The 23,696-nt window shown below is 41.5% G+C and overlaps 1 protein-coding gene across 1 annotated transcript in view; it reads right to left on the bottom strand.

Annotated features, from left to right (window-relative positions):
- Positions 1–23,696, bottom strand: part of MYLK (myosin light chain kinase) — an 842,949-nt gene that overhangs the window by 640,979 nt on the left and 178,274 nt on the right. Inside the window, exon 3 of the mRNA XM_053698066.1 lies at positions 13,535–13,746. Within this exon, the coding sequence (XP_053554041.1) occupies positions 13,535–13,746 (212 nt within the window). The remainder of the gene's footprint in view (positions 1–13,534; positions 13,747–23,696) is intronic.

Raw genomic sequence — 23,696 nt, 5'->3', positions numbered from 1 at the left:
ATTTCTCTCTCTTGTGATGTATCCAGTCCACGGGTTCATCCATTACTTGTGGGATATTCTCCTTCCCAACAGGAAGTTGTAAGAGGACACCTACAGCAGAGCTGTCTATATAGCTCCTCCCCTAACTGCCACCCCCAGTCATTCGACAGAAGACAAGCAAAAAAAAGGAGAAACTATAGGGTGCAGTGGTGACTGTAGTTAAAAAATAAAAAAACACCTGCCTTAAAATGACAGGGCGGGCCATGGACTGGATACACCACAAGAGAAAGAAATTTATCAGGTAAGCATAAATTTTGTTTTCTCTTGTAAGGTGTATCCAGTCCACGGGTTCAACCATTACTTGTGGGATACCAATACCAAAGCTTTAGGACACGGATAAAGGGAGGGACAAGGCAGGAACTTAAACGGAAGGCACCACTGCCTGCAAGACCTTTCTCCCAAAAATAGCCTCCGAGGAAGCAAAAGTATCAAATTTGTAGAATTTAGAAAAAGTATGAAGCGAAGTCGCCGCCTTACAAATCTGTTCAACAGAGGCCTCATTTTTAAAAGCCCATGTGGAAGCTACCGCTCTAGTGGAATGAGCTGTAATTCTTTCAGGAGGCTGCTGGCCAGCAGTCTCATAAGCTAAACGGATTATGCTTCTCAGCCAAAAAGAAAGAGAAGATGCCGAAGCCTTTTGGCCTCTCCTCTGTCTAGAGCAGACAACAAACAATGCAGATGTTTGACGAAATTCCTTAGTAGCTTGTAAATAAAACTTTAAAGCACGAACCACGTCAAGGTTGTGTAATAGACGTTCCTTCTTTGAAAAAGGATTAGGACACAGTGACGGAACTAAAATCTCTTGATTGATATTCTTATTAGATACCACCTTAGGAAGAAATCCAGGTTTGGTACGCAACACTACCTTATCTGTATGGAATATAAGATAAGGGGAATCGCACTGTAAGGCAGATAACTCTGAAACTCTTCGAGCCGAAGAGATAGCTACCAAAAACAGAACTTTCCAAGATAAAAGCTTGATATCTATGGAATGCAGAGGTTCAAACGGAACCCCTTGAAGAACTTTAAGAACTAAATTTAAACTCCATGGCGGAGCAACAGGTTTAAACACAGGCTTGATTCTAACTAAAGCTTGACAAAACGCCTGAACGTCTGGAACATCTGCCAGACGCTTGTGCAGAAGAATAGACAGAGCAGAAATCTGTCCCTTTAAGGAACTAGCTGACAATCCCTTCTCCAATCCTTCTTGGAGAAAAGATAATATCCTAGGAATCCTGACTTTACTCCATGAGTAACCCTTGGATTCACACCAATGAAGATATTTACACCATATCTTATGATAGATTTTCCTTGTGACAGGCTTTCGAGTCTGAATTAAGGTATCAATGACCGACTCGGAGAAACCACGTTTTGATAAAATCAAGCGTTCAATCTCCAAGCAGTCAGCCACAGAGAAATTAGATTTGGATGTTTGAATGGACCGTGGAGCAGAAGGTCCTGCCTCAGCGACAGAGTCCATGGTGGAAGGGATGACATGTCCACCAGATCTGCATACCAAGTCCTGCGTGGCCACGCAGGTCCTATCAAAATCACCGAAGCTCTCTCCTGCTTGATCTTGGCAATCAGACGAGGGAGGAGAGGAAATGGTGGGAACACATAAGCCAGGCTGAAGGACCAGGGCACTGCTAGAGCATCTATCAGCGCTGCCTGGGGATCCCTTGACCTGGACCCGTAACAGGGAAGCTTGGCGTTCTGACAAGACGCCATCAGATCCACTTCTGGTTTGCCCCATAGTTGAATCAGCTGGGCAAATACCTCCGGATGGAGCTCCCACTCCCCCGGATGAAAAGTTTGCCGACTTAGAAAATCTGCCTCCCAGTTCTCTACTCCTGGGATATGGATAGCTGAGAGATGGCAAGAGTGAACCTCTGCCCATAGAATTATCTTTGAAACCTCCAACATTGCCAGGGGGCTTCTTGTCCCCCCCTGATGGTTCATATAGGCTATAGTCGTGATATTGTCCGACTGAAATCTGATTAACCCGACCGCAGCTAGTTGAGGCCAAGCCTGAAGAGCATTGAATATTGCTCTCAATTCCAGAATGTTTATCGGAAGGAGGGCTTCCTCCTGAGTCCACTAACCCTGAGCCTTCAGGGAGTTCCAGACTGCGCCCCAGCCCAGAAGGCTGGCATCTGTCGTGACTATAGTCCACTTTGGCCTGCGGAAACTCATTCCCCTGGACAGATGGAACCGAGATAACCACCAGAGAAGAGAATCCCTGGTCTCTTGATCCAGATTTAGCAGAGGGGACAAATCTGTGTAATCCCCATTCCACTGATTGAGCTTGCAAAGTTGCAGTGGTCTGAGATGTAGGCGGGCAAATGGAATTATGTCCATTGCCGCTAACATTAGGCCGATTACTTCCATACACTGAGCCACTGATGGCCGAGAAGTGGAATGAAGAGCACGGCAGGAAGTTAGAAGCTTTGATAACCTGACCTCTGTCAGAAAAATTTTCATTTCTACTGAATCTATTAGTGTTCCTAGGAAGGAAACTCTTGTGAGAGGGGAGAGAGAACTCTTTTCTTCGTTCACCTCCCACCCGTGAGACCTCAGAAAGGCCAGAACAATGTCCATATGGGACTTGGTGATTTGAAAAGTCGACGCCTGTATCAGAATGTTGTCTACGTAAGGAGCCACCGCTATGCTCCGTGGCCTTAGAAACGCCAGTAGGGACCCTAGAACCTTCGTAAAGATTCTTGGTGCCGTGGCTAACCCGAAGGGAAGAGCCACAAACTGGTAATGCCCGTCTAAGAAGGCGAAACTGAGGAACTGATGATGATCTCTGTGAATCGGAATGTGGAGATAAGCATCCTTTAAGTCCACGGTAGTCATATATTGACCCTCCTGGATCATAGGGAGGATGGTTCGGATAGTCTCCATCTTGAAGGATGGGACCCTGAGAAATTTGTTTAGGATCTTGAGATCCAAGATTGGTCTGAAAGTTCCCTCTTTTTTGGGAACTATAAACAGATTTGAATAGAAGCCCTGCCTCTGTTCCTGCTTTGGAACTGGGTGGATCACTCCCATAACCAGCAGGTCTTGAACACAACGTAAGAATGCCTCTCTCTTTATCTGGTTTACAGATAATTGTGAGAGATGAAATCTCCCCTTTGGAGATGAAGCTTTGAAGTCCAGAAGATATCCCTGGGAAACAATCTCTAATGCCCAGGGATTCTGGACGTCTCTTGCCCAAGCCTGGGCGAAGAGAGAGAGCCTGCCCCCCAATAGATCCAGTCCCAGATCAGGGGCTACTCCTTCATGCTGTCTTAGAGGCAGCCGCAGGTTTCTTGGCCTGCTTCCCCTTATTCCATGCCTGGTTAGGTCTCCAGACTGGTTTGGACTGGGCGAAATTTTCCTCTTGTTTTGCATTAGAGGAAACTGAAGCTGCGCCACTCTTGAAGTTTCGAAAGGAACGAAAATTATTCTGTTTGGTCCTTAACTTATTGGACCTATCCTGAGGAAGGGCGTGACCTTTTCCTCCAGTAATATCAGAAATGATCTCCTTCAGATCGGGCCCGAATAGGGTCTGTCCCTTGAAGGGGATGTTAAGAAGCTTAGACTTTGAAGTAACGTCTGCTGACCAGGACTTAAGCCATAGCGCCCTACGTGCCAAAATGGCAAAACCTGAATTCTTAGCTGTTAGCTTGGCTAAATGAAAAATGGCGTCAGAAATAAAGGAGTTAGCTAATTTAAGAGCTTTAATCCTGTCTAGAATATCGTCTAACGGGGTCTCCACCTGTAGAGCCTTTTCAAGAGACTCAAACCAAAAAGCCGCTGCAGCAGTAACTGGGGCAATGCATGCAACAGGCTGGAGACTAAAACCTTGATGCATAAAAATTTTCTTAAGGAGACCCTCCAATTTTTTATCCATAGGATCTAGGAAAGCACAACTGTCCTCGACGGGGATAGTTGTACGCTTAGCTAGGGTGGAGACTGTTCCCTCCACCTTAGGAACTGTCTGCCACGAGTCCCGTATGGTGGCATCTATGGGAAACATCTTTTTAAAAGCAGGAGGGGGAGAGAACGGCACACCTGGTCTATCCCATTCCTTAGTAATAATTTCCGAAAACCTCTTAGGGACTGGAAAAACATCAATGTAAACAGGTACTGCAAAGTATTTGTCCATTTTACACAATTTCTCTGGAACCACAAAGGGGTCACAGTCATCCACAGCTTAAATTTAAACGCTGTCATCTCAGAATCAGACTGAAGTAACGCCTTCCCTGAGTCTGAAATGTCACCCACCGATAGAAGCTCACCTGCCTCGGCTTCTGAGCATTGTAAGGGTATATCGGACACAGGCAATAAAGCGTCAAAAAGCTCTGTATTAATTCCAGCCCCAGAGCTGTCTCGCTTTCCTTGTAGCCCTGGCAGTTTGGAGAATACCTCTGTGAGGGTAGCATTCATAACTGCCGCCATGTCCTGTCCTCAGGTAAAAGAATTAGACGCGCTAGATGTAATTGGCGTCACTTGAGTGGGAGTTATAGGTTCTGACACATGGGGAGAGTTAGATGGCATAATCTCCCTCTTTTCAGTCAGAGAATCCCCTGGAGATAAATCTTTAAGCGCCATAATATGGTCTTTATAGTTTATAGAAATATCAGTACATTTGGTACACATTCTAAGAGGGGGTTCCACAATGGCTTCCAAACATATTGAACAAGGAGTTTCCTCTATGTCAGACATGTTTAACAGACTAGTAATGAGACAAGCAAGCTTGGAAAACACTTTAATAAAGGTTAAAACAGCAATTAAACAAAAAACAGAATTTATGTTTACCTGAAAAATTTATTTCTCCTACGGTGTGTCCGGTCCACGGCTTCATCCTTACTTGTGGCATATTCTCATTCCCTACAGGAAATGGCAAAGAGAGCACACAGCAAAAGCTGTCCATATAGCCCCCCCTCTGGCTCCGCCCCCGAGTCATTCGACCGACGGTTAGGAGAAAAAGGAGAAACTATAAGGTGCCGTGGTGACTGTAGTGTACAGAAAAATAAAATTTTTTAAACCTGACTAAAAGCCAGGGTGGGCCGTGAATCGGACACACCGTAGGAGAAAGAAATTTATCAGGTAAACATAAATTCTGTTTTCTCCTACATTGGTGTGTCCGGGCCACGGCTTCATCCTTACTTGTGGGAACCAATACCAAAGCTTTAGGACACGGATGAAGGGAGGGAACAAGTCAGGTAACCTAAACAGAAGGCACCACAGCTTGCAAAACCTTTCTCCCAAAAACAGCCTCCGAAGAAGCATAAGTATCAAATTTGTAAAATTTGGCAAAAGTATGCAGAGAAGACCAAGTCGCTGCCTTACAGATCTGTTCAACAGAAGCCTCATTCTTAAAGGCCCATGTGGAAGCCACAGCTCTAGTAGAGTGAGCTGTAATTCATTCAGGAGGCTGCCGGCCGGCAGTCTCATAGGCCAAACGGATGATGCTTTTTAGCCAAAAGGAAAGAGAGGTAGCAGTAGCTTTCTGACCTCTCCTCTTACCAGAATAGAAGACAAACAAGGAAGATGTCTGTCTGAAATCTTTTGTTGCTTCTAAATAGAATTTTAAAGCACGAACTACATCTAAGTTATGTAACAAACGTTCCTTCTTCGAAACTGGATTCGGACACAGGGAAGGAACAACTATTTCCTGGTTAATATTCCTATTGGAAACCACCTTTGGAAGAAAACCAGGCTTAGTACGTAAAACAACCTTATCTGTATGGAATACCAGATAGGGTGAAGTACACTGCAAAGCAGACAATTCGGAAACTCTTCTAGCAGAAGAAATAGCAACCAAAAACAGAACTTTCCAAGATAGTAACTTAATATCTATGGAATGCAAAGGTTCAAACGGAACCCCTTGAAGAACTGAAAGAACTAAATTTAGACTCCATGGAGGAGTCATAGGTCTGTAAACAGGTTTGATTCTAACTAATGCCTGTACAAACGCCTGTACATCTGGCACGGCTGCCAGACGTCTGTGCAACAAGACAGACAGAGCAGATATCTGTCCTTTTAGAGAACTAGCTGACAAACCTTTATCCAAACCCTCTTGGAGAAAGGAAAGTATCCTAGGAATTCTAATTTTACTCCATGAGTATCCCTTGGATTCGCACCAACAGATATATTTTTGCCATATCTTATGGTAAATTTTCCTAGTCACAGGTTTTCTGGCCTGAACCAGAGTATCTATAACCGAATCTGAAAACCCACGCTTAGATAGAATCAAGCGTTCAATTTCCAAGCAGTCAGTTGCAGAGAGACTAGATTTGGATGTTCGAATGGACCTTGTACTAGAAGATCCTGCCTCAAAGGTAGCTTCCATGGTGGAGCCGATGACATATTCACCAGGTCTGCATACCAAGTCCTGCGTGGCCATGCAGGAGCTATTAGAATCACTGAGGCCTTCTCCTGTTTGATCCTGGCTACAAGCCTGGGAAGGAGAGGGAACGGTGGAAACACATAAGCTAGATTGAACGACCAAGGCGCCACCAATGCATCTACTAGTGTCGCCTTGGGATCCCTGGATCTGGACCCGTAGCGAGGAACCTTGGAGTTCTGACGAGACGCCATCAGATCAGATCAGAATGCCCCATAGATGAGTTAACTGGGCAAAGACCTCCGGGTGAAGTTCCCACTCCCCTGGATGGAAAGTCTGACGACTCAAATAATCCGCCTCCAAGTTGTCTACTCCTGGGATGTGAATTGCAGATAGATGGCAGGAGTGATCCTCCGCCCATTTGATGATCTTGGATACCTCTCTCATCGCCAAGGAACTCTTTGATCCCCCTGATGATTGATGTACGCTACAGTCGTCATGTTGTCCGACTGAAATCTTATGAACCTGGCCTTCGCTAGTTGAGGCCAAGCCAGGAGCGCATTGAATATCGCTCTCAGTTCCAAAATGTTTATCGGGAGAAGAGACTCTTCCCGAGACCATAGACCCTGAGCTTTCAGGGAGTCCCAGACCGCGCCCCAGCCTAAGAGACTGGCGTCGGTCGTGACAATGATCCACTCTGGTCTGCGGAAACTCATTCCCTGAGACAGGTGATCCTGAGTCAACCACCAGAGGAGTGAGTCTCTGGTTACCTGGTCTACTTGAATATGGGGAGACAAGTCTGCATAATCCCCATTCCACTGTTTCAGCATGCACAGTTAGTTGCAATGGTCTTAAATGAATTTGAGCAAAAGGAACCACGTCCATTGCCGCAACCATTAGTCCTATTACCTCCATGCACTGAGCTATGGAAGGCTGAGGAATAGACTGAAGAACTCGACAAGCGTTTAGAAGTTTTAACTTTCTGACCTCTGTCAGAAAAATCTTCATTTCCACAGAGTCTATTATTGTTCCCAGAAAGGGAACCCTTGTGGACGGGGACAGGGAACTCTTTTCTATGTTCACCTTCCACCCGTGAGACCTGAGAAAGGCTAAAACAATGTCTGTATGAGCCCTTGCTTTGGAAAGGGACGACGCTTGAATTAGAATGTCGTCTAGGTAAGGTGCTACTGCAATGCCCCTCGGTCTTAGTACCGCTAGAAGGGACCCTAGCACCTTTGTGAAAATTCTGGGAGCAGTGGCTAAACCGAATGGAAGAGCCACGAACTGGTAATGTTTGTCCAGAAAGGCGAACCTCAGGGACTGATGATGATCTTTGTGGATAGGAATATGCAGGTACGCATCCTTTAAGTCCACGGTAGTCATATATTGACCCTCCTGGATCGTTGGTAAAATCGTCCGAATGGTTTCCATTTTGAATGATGGAACTCTGAGGAATTTGTTTAGAATTTTTAAATCCAGAATTGGTCTGAAAATTCCTTCTTTTTTGGGAACTACAAACAGGTTTGAGTAAAAACCCAGACCTTGTTCCGCTGTTGGAACTGGGTGTACCACTCCCATCTTTAATAGGTCTCCTACGCAACATAAGAATGCCTGTTTCTTTATCTGGTCTGAAGATAAGCGAGACATGTGGAACCTTCCCCTTGGAGGAAGTTCCTTGAACTCTAGAAGATACCCCTGAGAGACAATTTCTAGTGCCCAGGGCTCCGGAACATCTCTTGCCCAAGCCTGAGCAAAGAGAGAAAGTCTGCCGCCTACTAGATCCGGTCCCGGATCGGGGGCTACCCCTTCATGCTGTCTTGGTAGCAGCAGCAGGCTTCTTGGCCTTGGTTTTCCCTTGTTCCAGCCTTGCAATGGTTTCCATGCTGGTTTAGGCTGGGAAGTGTTACCCTCTTGTCTAGAGGCTGCAGAGTTAGAAGCCAGTCCGTTCCTGAAATTGCGAAAGGAACGAAAATTAGACTTATTCTTAGCCTTGAACGGCCTAACCTGTGGGAGGGCATGGCCCTTTCCCCCAGTGGTGTCTCAGATAATCTCCTTCAATTCTGGCCCGAAAAGGGTCTTACCTTTGAAAGGAATATTAAGCAATTTTGTTTTGCACAAAACATCCGCCGACCAAGATTTTAGCCAAAGCGCCCTGCGCGCCACTATTGCAAAACCTGAATTTTTCACCGCTAATTTGCCAATTGAAAAGCGGCATCCAAAATAAAGGAATTAGCAAACTTTAGTGCGTGAATTCTGTCCATGACTTCATCATATGGAGTCTCCTTTTGGAGCGAATTTTCTAGTTCATCGAACCAAAAAGACGCCGCCGTGGTGACAGGAATAATGTACGAAATTGGCTGGAGAAGGAACCTTGCTTAACAAAAATCTTTTTAAGCAACCCTTCCAATTTTTTATCCATAGGATCTTTGAAAGCGCAACTGTCCTCTATAGGAATAGTTGTGCGCTTAGCTAACGTTGAAACTGCCCCCTCTACCTTAGGGACCGTTTGCCATGCGTCCCTTGTGGGGTCGACAATGGGGAACATTTTCTTAAATATAGGAGGGGGAACAAAAGGTACACCTGGCTTCTCCCACTCCTTAGTCACTATGTCCGCCACCCTCTTGGGTATCGGAAACGCATCAGCGTGCACTGGGACCTCTAAGAATTTGTCCATTTTGCACAATTTCTCTGGAATCACCAAAGAATCACAATCATCAAGGGTAGCTAGCACCTCCTTTAGCAGTGCGCGGAGATGTTCTAGCTTAAATTTAAATGCCACGACATCAGGTTCTGCCTGTTGAGAAATTTTTCCTGAATCAGAAATTTCTCCCTCAGACAGACCCTCCCTCACTGCCAACTCAGACTGATGCGAGGGTATAACAGATAAATTATCGTCAGCGCCAACTTGCTCATCCTCTGTATTTAAAACTGAGCAATCATGCTTTCTAGGAAATGCTGGCAGTTTGGATATAAGTGCTGCTATAGAATTATCCATTACTGCTGTTAATTGCTGCATAGTAACAAGCATTGGCGCGCTAGATGTACTAGGTATCGCCTGCGCGGGCAAAACTGGTGTTGACACAGAAGGAGAGGATGATGAACTATCCCCACTACCTTCATTTAAAGAATCATCTTGGGCAACCTTATTAAATGTGACAGTACTGTCCTTACTTTGTTTGGACGCCATGGCACAATTTGCACATACATTTAATGGGGGAACCACCTTGGCCTCCATACACACAGAACATATGCTATCTGAAGGTACAGACATGTTAGACAGACTTAGGCAGGTTTTTAATGCAATAAAAACAATTTTAAACAAAACCGTTACTGTCTCTTTAAATAATAAAAAGAGCACACTTTATTTCTGAATGATCGAAAAACTATCAAATAAAAATCCAATCTTTATGAAATTTATACCCCAGTGTCTTAATGCCTTAAAAGTATTGCACACCAAATTTCAAGACTCTTAACCCTAAAATGAACAAACCGGAGCTAATAATCTCAATTTACCGGTTTAAACACACTACAGTCCCTGCCACAGACTTTGCTGCGGCTTTTACCTTCCTTAGGGGTTATTCACCACAGTAATAAGCCTTTCTGAGTCCTTTTCTAAGCCACTGGACCCTCTCACGTGAAGCTGCATGCACTGTCCAGAGAAAGTAACTGCGGCGCGAAAATGAGGCCTCCTCCCTCTGCATTCCAGAGTGAAGGGGCCTTTCTGACAAGATTAGGCGTCTAAACAACTGCCAGGCGCAAATAAACGTTCCCAAAAGTGTTTCAAAGTTTGCAAAACACCCCAAATGTCATATAAATATGATAAAAATTAATCGATTTAGCCCACAATAGTGTCAACCAGCATAGAGCCCAATTTATAAGCCTTAATTCTGTTACTGAGTCTAAGAAAATGGCTTACCTATCCCATAAGGGAAAACTGACAGTCTTCTAGCAGTACTAGGTCTTGTTAGAAAAGTGACTGATCATACCTGAAGCAGATAAGCCTGCAAACTGTTCCCCCAAACTGAAGTTCTCTGGTTTCAACAGTCCTGCGTGGGAACAGCAATGGATTTTAGTTACTGGTGCTAAAATCATACTCCTCTTTTAACAGAAATCTTCATCACTTTCTGTTGTAGAGTAAATAGTACAAACCGGCACTATTTTAAAATAACAAACTCTTGATAGAAGAAATAAAACTACAACTAACACCACATACTCTTTACCATCCCCGTGGAGATGCTACTTGTTCAGAGCGGCAAAGAGAATGACTGGGGGCGGAGCCAGAGGGGGGGCTATATGGACAGCTTTTGCTGTGTGCTCTCTTTGCCATTTCCTGTAGGGAATGAGAATATCCTACAAGTAAGGATGAAGCCGTGGACCGGACACACCAATGTAGGAGAAACTTTACTGTGCCTTTAAGAGAAAAAAAATAGCACTTAAACTGCAAAACAGTGAAAAAATACAGTAAAATCTTTGATTTTTACAGTGTGAATAAGGGACTAAAGCAGCATTGCACCCACTTGCAAATGGATGATTAACTCCTTAGGCCCCAAACCGGATTGAAAAACGTTAAAAAAACGTTAAAAATCAATTGAGCACCATGTCACTGCTCTGCTGAGGCTCCTACCTGCCCTTAAATACGATTTTGTGCAGAAATAACCCCTTTGAAATGGTTTTCAGATGCCAGAGGACTCTTCTAGGGAAGCTGGATGTCTCAGTCTGTATTAAAACTGTGCAGTTAGAGCGCTAAAATAGGCCCCTCCCACCATGTACTGGATGTCAGAGGGGCCTTAAGAAAATACTCCTAGGAGTATCTGACTAGCCATGTGGAAACTAGGCCCCAAATAAAGACTTATCTCCCTCAGAGAAAAAATGTCCTATTTATTTGAAATCATGTAAACGTTTTGTCACTAAGCAATATGAATATTAACCTGAGTATTACCCTGTTATGTAAGCATGATCCCAGTCGCTGTTAAATCACTGCATCAGGCTTACCTCAAATATACAAGGCTCTGTCAGCATTTTCTAGAACTTATTCCTCTCTCTAGAAATAAAAATACTGAACATACCTCAAAGCAGGTAATCTGCAGGCCATTCCCCCAACTGAAGTTTTCCCATATTTATCAGTTATGTGTGAGAACAGCAATGGACCTTAGTTACAAACCGCTAAGATCATCAAATCTCCAGGCAGAACTCTTCTTCTAATTTCTGCCTGAGAGAAAAACAGTACAACGCCGGTACCGTTTAAAAATAACAAACTGTTGACTGAAGGTAAAACTACACTAAGTAACCACATATCTCTTGATACTTCCTTTCTTGTCGAGAGTTGCAAGAGAATGACTGGGGGTGGCAGTTAGGGGAGGAGCTATATAGACAGCTCTGCTGTGGGTGTCCTCTTGCAACTTCCTGTTGGGAAGGAGAATATCCCACAAGTAATGGATGAACCCGTGGACTGGATACAAAAGTAGATGTTGATGTCTTTATGGGACTAATACAATTTAATATAGTTACCCTTCAATATTATTACTCCTTATTTTATGTCATGAATGTCACCCGAAAAACATGCTGTTCTGTGCTTAGAGATCTGAGGGGGCCTGTGTGTGAGAGTTAAATACTATATTAATAGCCCTCTATAGTTTTGTAAAGCCACTGCATTAGTGCCCGTCTGAAAACAGGGGTAGCTAACACAGCGACACCAAGCTAAATTACTTTTATGTGCTTAACATACAGACAGCTCTTTATTATATTTTTGAGACCGGGAAGGGCCTACGCCTTTATAATTATATGACCCTAGTCTGTTTGATACAATAGGTGCCCACTGTCTAAGAGAAGCTTTATTGTAGTTAAGAAGTCAAAAAGAGTTTATTGTTTCTATATGTCCTTATGTGTTAAACTGATGTAAACAGATATCTAACAGTGTCAGGATAGTTTTGGTTCCATGACATCTGTGTTGGCTATAAGCTCTTCCTATATATTTTTATAGATTTATATTAGATTTTTACATTTATAATTGTGTTTTTTTTCTATAGCATTACATATAATAGCCTTCATATATTTTAAACATAATCTTATATGACCCTACCATTAGATCCCCCAACATTTACGCCTTACTTATATTAAATACCTGTGGTCCAAGAGTGGCCACAAACTTTTAACTGGGGTACGCATTACCTTAACTCCTGTATATTCTAGAGGGTTACTTGTTTATCATTAGCACCCTATTTTTGTATTGGGCCCAAGGGTGGCCATGGTAACATTCCCCCTAATCTTCACCCCTCCTTCATATCTGACATCTGTGGCCACTTATTCCTAGCTGGGGTGTTACTTATTTCTATTTTGTTTTTTTATAATCTGAGGAGTTCTTTGATATATTATTAAAATGAAAAAAGAGGTTTATTATGTAGTTTGCACCTTCAATTCTAGGTATCTTGGTATTGGGCTATATAACGCACTGCATTTTACGGTATTAATGTGTTAGCCCTGGTATGCCTTCAGGGTATGGGTATATGCGTAGATTAACGGCTGTAACATAGTCTACAGACCAGAACTCTTGCTGAATACTGTGTCACTCTGAAGGCCCAGGAGTGGCCAGTTTGAAATTAATGTGTAGACCTGCATAGATATGATGTTTTGGATTGTAAGTTGACAAGGCAATATGTATGTAAATGCTTATGACTTTTTTTGTTTTGTTTTATTGGATGAGTATTTTGTGTTGTGCAAACTAGATGTCATTTATGTTTGCAAACCTTAATAAAAACTATTTTTAAAAAAAGTGAGCAGTTATAAGATAAATGCTGCTTCTTTGAATATAATGGTGAGTGATTTAAAGCTTGCACATGTGATGAGGGGTCGATTTTTTTTAGAATTACACAATGTGTGAGTTGCAATGTTATGGCAATACAAGAATGTTTCAAATAAAGAAGTACTTGTAATCAATGAGTTTAATAGCATTAATTGAAAATCTCATGTTATCCCTCCTTATGGGTGTGTTTTGTACATCCAATCACAAGCTGTACAGCAGCCCATGCATGCAGTTATATGCAGTTGTACATTTCTACCAAAACACAATCCACGCAATCAAGTGGCTGGTTATCCTGTGATTCATAAGAGCATGGAAAGTTCTATATATGTCACTCTAATGCTGAATAAGGATCACAAAAATACTTGCCTTCTACGGTCAGTTCTACAGTCACCTGCCGTACTCCCTCATCGTTGCAGGCTTCACATGTGTACTTTCCACCGTCTTGCTCACAAACATCCTTTATCACAAAGCTAAAGATGCCTCTCACACCCTGCTCCACTTCAAATCGCTTGTCAGACGTAAGAGGTTGCCCATTTCTGTACCATGTGACTCGGGGCTCTGGATAACCTCGCACCTACAAAAGAAGCACAGAAGTAGGTGAAAAGCCAGTGAGATACATAAAGTATGGATAATATATACCTTTATAAACACCTCTTGATTTACTGTAAAACTGTGGTTGTCCCACCCTCCCTAGTAAAGCCAAAGGGGCATATGTATCAAGCTCTGTATGGAGCTTGATGCCCCGTGTTTCTGGCGAGCCTGTAGACTCGCCAGAAACACCAGTTATTAAGCAGCAGTCACAAAGACCGCTGCTCCATAACCTGTCCGCCTGCTCTGAGCAGGCGGACACACATCGCCGGAAATCAACCCGATCGAGTATGATCGGGTTGATTGACACCCCCCTGCTGGCGGCCAATTGGCCGCGAGTCAGCAGGGGGCGGAGTTGCACCAGCAACTCTTGTGAGCTGCTGTTGCAATGCTGAATACGGCGAGCGTAGTGCTCAGCGATGTCTGTCAGACCTGATCCACACTGTCAGGATCAGGTCCGACAGACATTGATAACTAGCAACCAAATAATCATTTTGAACCAGCAAAGGAAATAGGTAATTTAGGCAACTTGCAGCATCTTCAAAATTTAGGTTACAGATTTTGCTTTTTGAACTCTTAAAGGAGCACAATTTTTAAACAAAATAAGAGGTATTTAATACCCCTTTAACACTTTCACTGTGCAATGCAGGAAAAAAGAGCCTTCAAAATAAACTAAGTATTCCTATCAAAGCAGGTAAAGAATAATTGTGTAGGGTGACTAGATATGATGATTTACAGAAGCTAGGATAATAAACATAGCACAAAAAGTTAAACTAATTATCATAACAGACATTGTAACAATGTATGATTAACAAAAGCATAATTTAATGGACCATAATAATAGAAAAAAACACATGCTCTAATTCGCTAAAACATGTAATTTTAAGACTACAGGGAGTGCAGAATTATTAGGCAAATTAGTATTTTGACCACATCATCCTCTTTATGCATGTTGTCTTACTCCAAGCTGTATAGGCTCGAAAGCCTACTACCAATTAAGCATATTAGGTGCATCTCTGTAATGAGAAGGGGTGTGGTCTAATGACATCAACACCCTATATCAGGTGTGCATAATTATTAGGCAACTTCCTTTCCTTTGGCAAAATGGGTCAAAAGAAGGACTTGACAGGCTCAGAAAAGTCAAAAATAGTGAGATATCTTGCAGAGGGATGCAGCACTATTAAAATTGCAAAGCTTCTGAAGCGTGATCATCGAACAATCAAGCGTTTCATTCAAAATAGTCAACAGGGTCGCAAGAAGCGTGTGGAAAAACCAAGGCGCAAAATAACTGCCCATGAACTGAGAAAAGTCAAGCGTGCAGCTGCCAAGATGCCACTTGACACAAGTTTGGCCATATTTCAGAGCTGCAACATCACTGGAGTGCCCAAAAGCACAAGGTGTGCAATACTCAGAGACATGGCCAAGGTAAGAAAGGCTGAAAGACGACCACCACTGAACAAGACACACAAGCTGAAACGTCAAGACTGGGCCAAGAAATATCTCAAGACTGATTTTTCTAAGGTTTTATGGACTGATGAAATGAGAGTGAGTCTTGATGGGCCAGATGGATGGGCCCGTGGCTGGATTGGTAAAGGGCAGAGAGCTCCAGTCCGACTCAGACGCCAGCAAGGTGGAGGTGGAGTACTGGTTTGGGCTGGTATCATCAAAGATGAGATTGTGGGGCCTTTTCGGGTTGAGGATGGAGTCAAGCTCAACTCCCAGTCCTACTGCCAGTTTCTGGAAGACACCTTCTTCAAGCAGTGGTACAGGAAGAAGTCTGCATCCTTCAAGAAAAACATGATTTTCATGCAGGACAATGCTCCATCACACGCGTCCAAGTACTCCACAGTGTGGCTGGCAAGAAAGGGTATAAAAGAAGAAAATCTAATGACATGGCCTCCTTGTTCACCTGATCTGAACCCCACTGAGAACCTGTAGTCCATCATCAAATGTGAGATTTACAAGGAGGGAAAACAGTACACCTCTCTGAACAGTGTCTGGGAGGCTGTGGTTGCTGCTGCACGCAATGTTGATGGTGAACAGATCAAAACACTGACAGAATCCATGGATGGCAGGCTTTTGAGTGTCCTTGCAAAGAAAGGTGGCTATATTGGTCACTGATTTGTTTTTGTTTTGTTTTTGAATGTCAGAAATGTATATTTGTGAATGTTGAGATGTTATATTGGTTTCACTGGTAAAAATAAGTAATTGAAATGGGTATATATTTGTTTTTTGTTAAGTTGCCTAATAATTATGCACAGTAATAGTCACCTGCACACACAGATATCCCCCTAAAATAGCTATAACTAAAAACAAACTAAAAACTACTTCCAAAACTATTCAGCTTTGATATTAATGAGTTTTTTGGGTTCATTGAGAACATGGTTGTTGTTCAATAATAAAATTAATCCTCAAAAATACAACTTGCCTAATAATTCTGCACTCCCTGTATTGATGCGGCTCTACTGTGTGTTTAACCCTCACAAGCTGGGCTTCACTGGTCCAGAGCAGCACTTCTACTATGGGCCAGATTACAAGTGGAGCGCTAAATAATGCTAATTACATTAGCTAATGTGTGGCGGTAATACAAGTTAAATGCAATGCAAAAGTGAGCTTTTGTTCCCATTGCTGGGAAGCATTGCACTCACGAGAGTGCACTTCCATATGCTCCAATGGGAGCCTCATTCAAAGACGGCATCAGAACCTAAGCGCAGCAAAGGGGGTAAGTAGCGCAGCGAAGGCAGCAAATATAATTTTACTGGGAACTCACAGTTCCCATAGACCGCAAAGTAAAGGCACTTTTTAAGGCGTTTTTTTTTTTGTTTTTTTTTTTTGTTTTTTTTTTAACACCCCACTCCCGCCACCTTTACCCCCAAAATACTGCCTAGTGCAGTTATTTTAATAAAAGAATAAAGATGCTGCTATCTTTCAGCTAGATTACGAGTTTTGCGTTATGAGTATAACGCTGCTTTTTCCCTGCCGCCTCTATTACAAGTCTTGTAGGTATAGGTGTACTGCACACTTTTTTGGCCGTCACGCAACATCAGTACCACACTTTTAAAAAAGTCCTTTTTCAATGGGACTTCCATAGCGCCGGTATTACGAGTTTTGCCTGGGAGGCCAAAAAGTGAGCGGTACACCCTATACTGACAAGATACCTACCGCCATCTAAAGTCAGTAGTTATGAGTTTTACGTTACAAAGCTGTAGCATAAAACTCATAACTAAAGTGTTAAAAAGTAAACTAATACCCATAAATTACCTATTAACCCCTAAACCGAGGCCCTCCCGCATCGCCAATACTATAATAAATTGATTAACCCCTAATCTGTCGATCCGGACATCGCCGCCACTTAAAAAAAATTATTAACCCCTATTCCGCCGCTCACCTACATCATCGCCACTATAATAAAATTAATAACCCCTAAACCACCGCCCTCCCGCATCAAAAAACCTAATTTGCCGTCCGCCCACTCCGCCGCTATAATAAACCTATTAACCCCTAAACCTAACCCTAACACCCCCTAACTTAAATATAATAAAAATAAATCTAAATAAAACCTACTATTAATAACAAAATAATTCCTATTTGAAACCAAATACTTACCTATAAAATAAAACCTAAGCTAGCAACAAAATAACTAATAGTTACATTGTATCTATCTTAGGTTTTATTTTTATTTCACAGGTAAGTTTGTATTTATCTTAACTAGGTAGACTAGTTAGTAAATAGTTATCAACTATTTACTAACTACCTAGTTAAAATAAATACAAAGTTACCTGTAAAATAAAACCTAACCTGATTTACACTAACACCTAACATTACAATAAAATTAATAAATTAAATTAACAAAATACAATCAGCCAATAGGATTGAGTTTGCATTCTATTGGCTATTCCAATCAGCCAATAGAATGCAAGCTCAATCCTATTGGCTGATTGGATCAGCCAAAAGGATGAAAGCTTAATCCTATTGGCTGATTGCCACAGCCAATAGGATTTTTCCCCCTTGGATGACGTCATTTAAAGAGAAACTTAATTCTTCAACAGACGTCGGAAGAAGAGGATCCTCCGCGCCGGATGTCTTGAAGATGGACCCCCTCCGTGCCGGATGGATATAGATAGAAGATGCCGCCTGGATGAAGACTTCTGCCCGCTTGGATGAAGACTTCTGACGGCTTCGATGAGGACTTCTGCCCACTTGGATGAAGACTTCTGCCGTCTGGATGAGGATGGATGTCCGGTCTTCAAAAACTGTAAGTGGATCGTCGGCGGTTAGTGTTAGGTTTTTTTAAAGGGACACTCAAGCTTTATTAAATTTTCATGATTCAGATAGAGCATGTAAATTTAAACAACTTTCCAATTTACTTCCATTAAAAAAAATGTGCACAGTCTTTTATATTTACACTTTTTTTGAGTCACCAGCTCCTACTGAGCATGTGCAAGAACTCAGACTATACGTATATGCATTTGTGATTGGCTGATTGCTATCACATGGTACAGGGGGAGTGGAAATATACATAACTTTAAAATGTGTTAGAAAATAATCTACTACTCATTTGAAATTCAGAGTAAATGCTATTGTATTGTCTTGTTATCTTGCATTTGTTGATTATGCAAATCTGCTATGTTTACTGGTCCTTTAAGGGTTTATTGGGTGTTTTTTATTTCTAGCTTAGGGTTTTGGGCAATGTAAAAGAGCTTAATGCCCTTTTAAGGGCAATGCCCAGCCAAATGCCCTTTTCAGGGCAATGGGGAGCTTAGGTTTATTTAGATAGGATTTTATTTGGGGGGTTTGGTTGTGTGGGTGGTGGGTTTTACTGTTGGGGGTTGTTTGTATTTTTTTTTACAGGTAAAAGAGCTGATTTCTTTGGGGCAATGCCCCGCAAAAGGCCCTTTTAAGGACCATTGGCAGTTTAGTGTAGGCTAGGGGTTTTTTTTATTTTGGGGGGGCTTTTTTATTTTGATAGGGATATTAGATTAGGGGTAATTCATTTTTATTTTTGATCACTTTTTTTATTTAGTGTTATTTAGTGCTTATTATTTTTTGTACTTTAGATAATTGTATTTTGTTAATTTAATTTGTTTAATTTTATTGTAATGTTAGGTGTTAGTGTAACTCAGGTTAGGTTTTATTTTACAGGTAACTTTGTATTTACTTTCTACATTTATTAAAGACACTAATGATTTTTTTGGCAAAGATTGAGGGTTTGTCTGGTAATATGGATAAATGCATTTTGTACATTTTGGATATTGTGAGCCTTCACACCTTTATACCCCACACTAGTGGTCTAGATGTTATTAAATACGTTATAGCAAGGAGCAGTAGATTTACAATTATTCAACAGCAATTTATAGTTGAGTTGATGGAAATAATATTGTATTGTAACTATTTTCTTTTTGAGGATTCCTATTTTGTACAAAAACAGGGTACAGCTATGGGGTCCAACGTCACCCCTACCTATTCCAATATTTTTATGAATGTAATCGAAGAAAGATTTGTATATGAAAATAAGCTTTTTCTTCTGCGTGGCGCCACCTTTTATTTATATTTGGCATTTGGTGGGGCGACGTTGGCTCCCTTCAGCCAATTGTGATGGAATTGAATGCAGCAACAAGGTGTATTAAATTTACAATATCTTGGAATGAGGAATCCATTCATTTCCTTGAAGTCTTCTACATTTCACTAGTGCTCATACACCTGCTCTTGTGAGATCATTACCCTATAGCCAGATGCTTAGAGTAAAGCGTATTGTTAATTAAGGATGAAACTCTGGCATTAAAGAGGTTAAAAGAGATGGGGTTGAGGTTTGTGAAGCAAGGTTATCCTTACAATCTGATACAAGAAACTATTGATAAAGTGTTACAATCACCAAAGGGAAAGGTCAATAATGAGAATCTTCAAAAGAGAAAGGACCCTGACAGGATGGTGTTTGTTACAGAGTTTAGTGCCTGCAGTACAGAAATACCAAAAATTGTGAGGAAGCACTGGCATGTCCTTAGGGAATGCAACCCAGAGGTTTTGGCATTCCGTCAGCCCCCTATGACAGCCTATACGAGACTCCCTAGTTTAACCCCTTAATGACCGAGGACGTGCAGGGTACGTCCTCAAAAAAAAGGCAGTTAACGCCTGAGGACGTACCCTGCACGTCCTCGGTGTGGAAAGCAGCTGGAAGCGATCCTGCTCGCTTCCAGCTGCTTTCCGGTTATTGCAGTGATGCCTCGATATGGAGGCATCCTGCAATAACCATACATGGCCATCCGATGCAGAGAGAGCCACTCTGTGGCCCTCTCTGCATCGGACATCGATGGCCGGTATCGTTGGTGGGTGGGAGCCGAATTGGGAGGCGGGTGGGCGGCCATCGGTGTTGCGCGTGACGTCACGGGGGGCGGGATCGGGATCGTCGGGGGCGCGCACGGGCGCGCGCGCGTGCACGGGGGGTGGCGGGCGGGCGCGTGCACGGGGCGGGAGCGGGTGGGAACCGCTACACTACAGAAAAGTAGAAAAGGAAAAGTAAAAAAAAAAAAAATAAACTGTTTTTAAAAAACATCTAAGGGATCTGGAAGGGGTGGGGGGTTGGTCTTGGGGGGGGGGGGAAGCTACACTACAGAAAAGGGACATATTTTATTAAAAAAAAAAGCATTTTTTTTCACTAAACTGGGTACTGGCAGACAGCTGCCAGTACCCAAGATGGCGCACATTAAGTCAGAGGGGGAGGGTTAGAGAGCTGTTTAGTGGGGGATCAGTGAGGTTGGGGGCTAAGGGGGATCCCTACACAGAAGCATATGTAAATATGCTAACAAAAAATGCACAAAAAAGCCCAAATATACCTTTTATTTTAGTACTGGCAGAGTTTCTGCCAGTACTTAAGATGGCGGGGACATTTGTGGGGTAGGGGAGGGAAGAGAGATGTTTGGGAGGGATCAGGGGGTCTGATGTTTCAGGTGGGAGGCTGATCTTTACACTAAAGCTAAAATTAACCCTGCAAGCTCCCTACAAGCTACCTAATTAACCCCTTCACTGCTAGCCATAATACACGTGTGATGCGCAGCGCCATTTAGCAGCATTCTAATTACCAAAAAGCAACTCCAAAGTCATATATGTCTGCTATTTCTGAACAAAGGGGATCCCAGAGAAGCATTTACAACCATTTGTGCCATAATTGCACAAGCTGTTTGTAAATTATTTCAGTGAGAAACCTAAAATTGTGAAAAATTTTACGTTTTTGTTAATTTGATCGCATTTGGCGGTGAAATGGTGGCATGAAATATACCAAAATGGGCCTAGATCAATACTTGGGGTTGTCTACTACACTACACTAAAGCTAAAATTACCCCAAAAAGCTCCTTACATGCTCCCTAATTAACCCCTTCACTGCTGGGCATAATACACGTGTGGTGCGCAGTGGCATTTAGCGGCCTTCTAATTACCAAAAAGCAATGCCAAAGCCATATATGTCTGCTATTTCTGAACAAAGGGGATCCCAGAGAAGAATTTACAACCATTTATGCCATAATTGCACAAGCAGTATGTAAATAATTTCAGTGAGAAACTGAAAGTTTGTGAAAAAATTTGTGAAAAAGTGAACAATTTTTTGTATTTGATCGCATTTGGCGGTGAAATGGTGGCATGAAATATACCAAAATGGGCCTAGATCAATAATTTGGGATGTCTTCTAAAAAAAAATATATACATGTCAATGGATATTCAGGGATTCCTGAAAGATATTAGTGTTCTAATGTAACTAGCGTTAATTTTGAAAAAAAATGGTTTGAAAATAGCAAAGTGCTACTTGTATTTATGGCCCTATAAGTTACAAAAAAAGCAAAGAAGATGTAAACATTGGGTATTTCTAAACTCAGGACAAAATTTAGAAACAATTTAGCATGGGTGTTTTTTGGTGGTTGTAGATATGTAACAGATTTTGGGGTTCAAAGTTAGAAAAAGTGTGTTTTTTTCCATTTTTCCTCATATTTTATAATTTTTTTTATAGTAAATGATAAGATATGATGAAAATAATGGTATTTTTAGAAAGTCCATTTAATGGCGAGAAAAACGGTATATAATATGTGTGGGTACAGTAAATGAGTAAGAGGAAAATTTCAGCTAAACACAAACACCGCAGAAATGTAAAAATAGCCTTGGTCCCAAACGGACAGAAAATGGAAAAGTGCTCTGGTCACTAAGGGGTTAAGGGACAAAATCATTAAAGCGGATGTTGGTACTAAAAAGAAATATAAATTGGGATTTATTAATTCAGAAAACAGTGGTTGTTTCCCCTGTCTGAATTGCTCTAGTTTTAACAATATGATAAAAGGAGATTTATTTATTCATCCCCTTACAGGACAGAAATTCAGGATTAAGGGATATTATAATTGCAATGCAAATTTTGTGATTTATCTGATTAAGTGCCCGTGTGGGTTAATTTAAATTGGAGAGACGACACAGAGGGCCAGGGATAGAATTGCCCAACATTAGAACAAAGGATTTGAATGCCCCAGTTGCACATCACTTTTTGAGTAAAGGCCATACTATTGCGCAATTGAGATTCCAGATAATAGATCACATACAAAGTCCTAGGCGAGGTGGCAACAGAGAATTGCTTCTTCAAAAACGTGAGGCCTTTTGGATTAACAAATTAGACGCACTAGCCCCCAACGGAAGGAATAGGGAATTGGATTTAAGTGTATTGTTATAAAAAGTAGAAAGTTGTATAAATTATATGTAAGTTTTTCCTTAACACTTTCTTTTGCATTCTGTGAATAATATTCTTGCTGACAACATCTGTGTTAATGTTTTTGTTTGTTTTTAATTAAAAACTTAATTAATAAAAATTAAATTTTTGTATTGGTATAGGTTTAGACCACTAGAGGTCAGTAGAATTAAGAAGTTATGTATAATTAGAATGTTAAAGGGACACTGAACCCAAATTTTTTCTTTCTTGATTCAGATAGAGAATGCAATTTTAAGCAACTTTCTAATTTACTCCTATTATCAATTTTTCTTGATTCTCTTGCTATCTTTATTTGAAAAAGAAGGCATCTAAGCTTGTTTCTTAGTTCAGAACTCTGGACAGCAATTTTTTATTGGTGGATGAATGTATCCACCAATCAGCAAGGACAACCTAGGTTGTTCACCAAAAATGGGCCGGCATCTAAACTTACATTCTTGCATTTCAAATAAAGATACCAAGAGAATAAAGAAAATTTGATAATAGAAGTAAATTAGAAAGTTGCTTAAAATTTCATGCTCTATCTGAATCACGAAAGAAAAAAATGTGGGTTCAGTGTCCCTTTAAGTAAAGAGGTGTGGTTTTACCTGTCTGTAGGTATTTAAGGTGATTAGGTTATGCAAACATTGTATGAACATGACTAAGGGTATGTAACCCGAAACGTTGTTCTTGTTGAACCTGCTCCCATGATGTGGAAATAAAGAGATTCTTTGGAAGAGGTGAAGTGGTGCTGCTGCATTTTTTGTGCTACATAACATTTTCGAAGGTTTTTTATTTTTTGTTATTTTAACACAGTCTAATAGGTAGATTATATACATGGAGAGAGAGAGAGAGAGAGAGAGAGAGAGAGAGAGGTCAATGTAGCAGATGCATAAAATGTAAACTCTCGCTCAGTATCATATAGGCTATGCTTAAGTTTATGATACAGCTGTCAAAAACCTGTCAATGTCAATGGTCTGTAAATGCACATTGGTGTGAGAAAGAAAAAATGTGCTGACCTGTAAAGGGTTAAAATAAGATAACGTCATTTAAACTGCAGGCACAGGAGGAAAACAATAGAATTGTGAGTAGTAACCATGAAATTATAGTTGTACCCAGTAGTTTAATGTCCCCTGTAAAATATGAACATTTTTTAAAGGTCTCCATATAATGCACTACTCAAGAGAGACTGAAAATGATGCACTATACTAAACATATCACTGCAC

The sequence above is a fragment of the Bombina bombina genome, chromosome 1, assembly GCF_027579735.1.
Source record: "Bombina bombina isolate aBomBom1 chromosome 1, aBomBom1.pri, whole genome shotgun sequence".
NCBI classification, from domain to species: Eukaryota; Metazoa; Chordata; class Amphibia; order Anura; family Bombinatoridae; genus Bombina; species Bombina bombina.
This window is presented reverse-complemented; position numbering and strand designations above follow the sequence as displayed.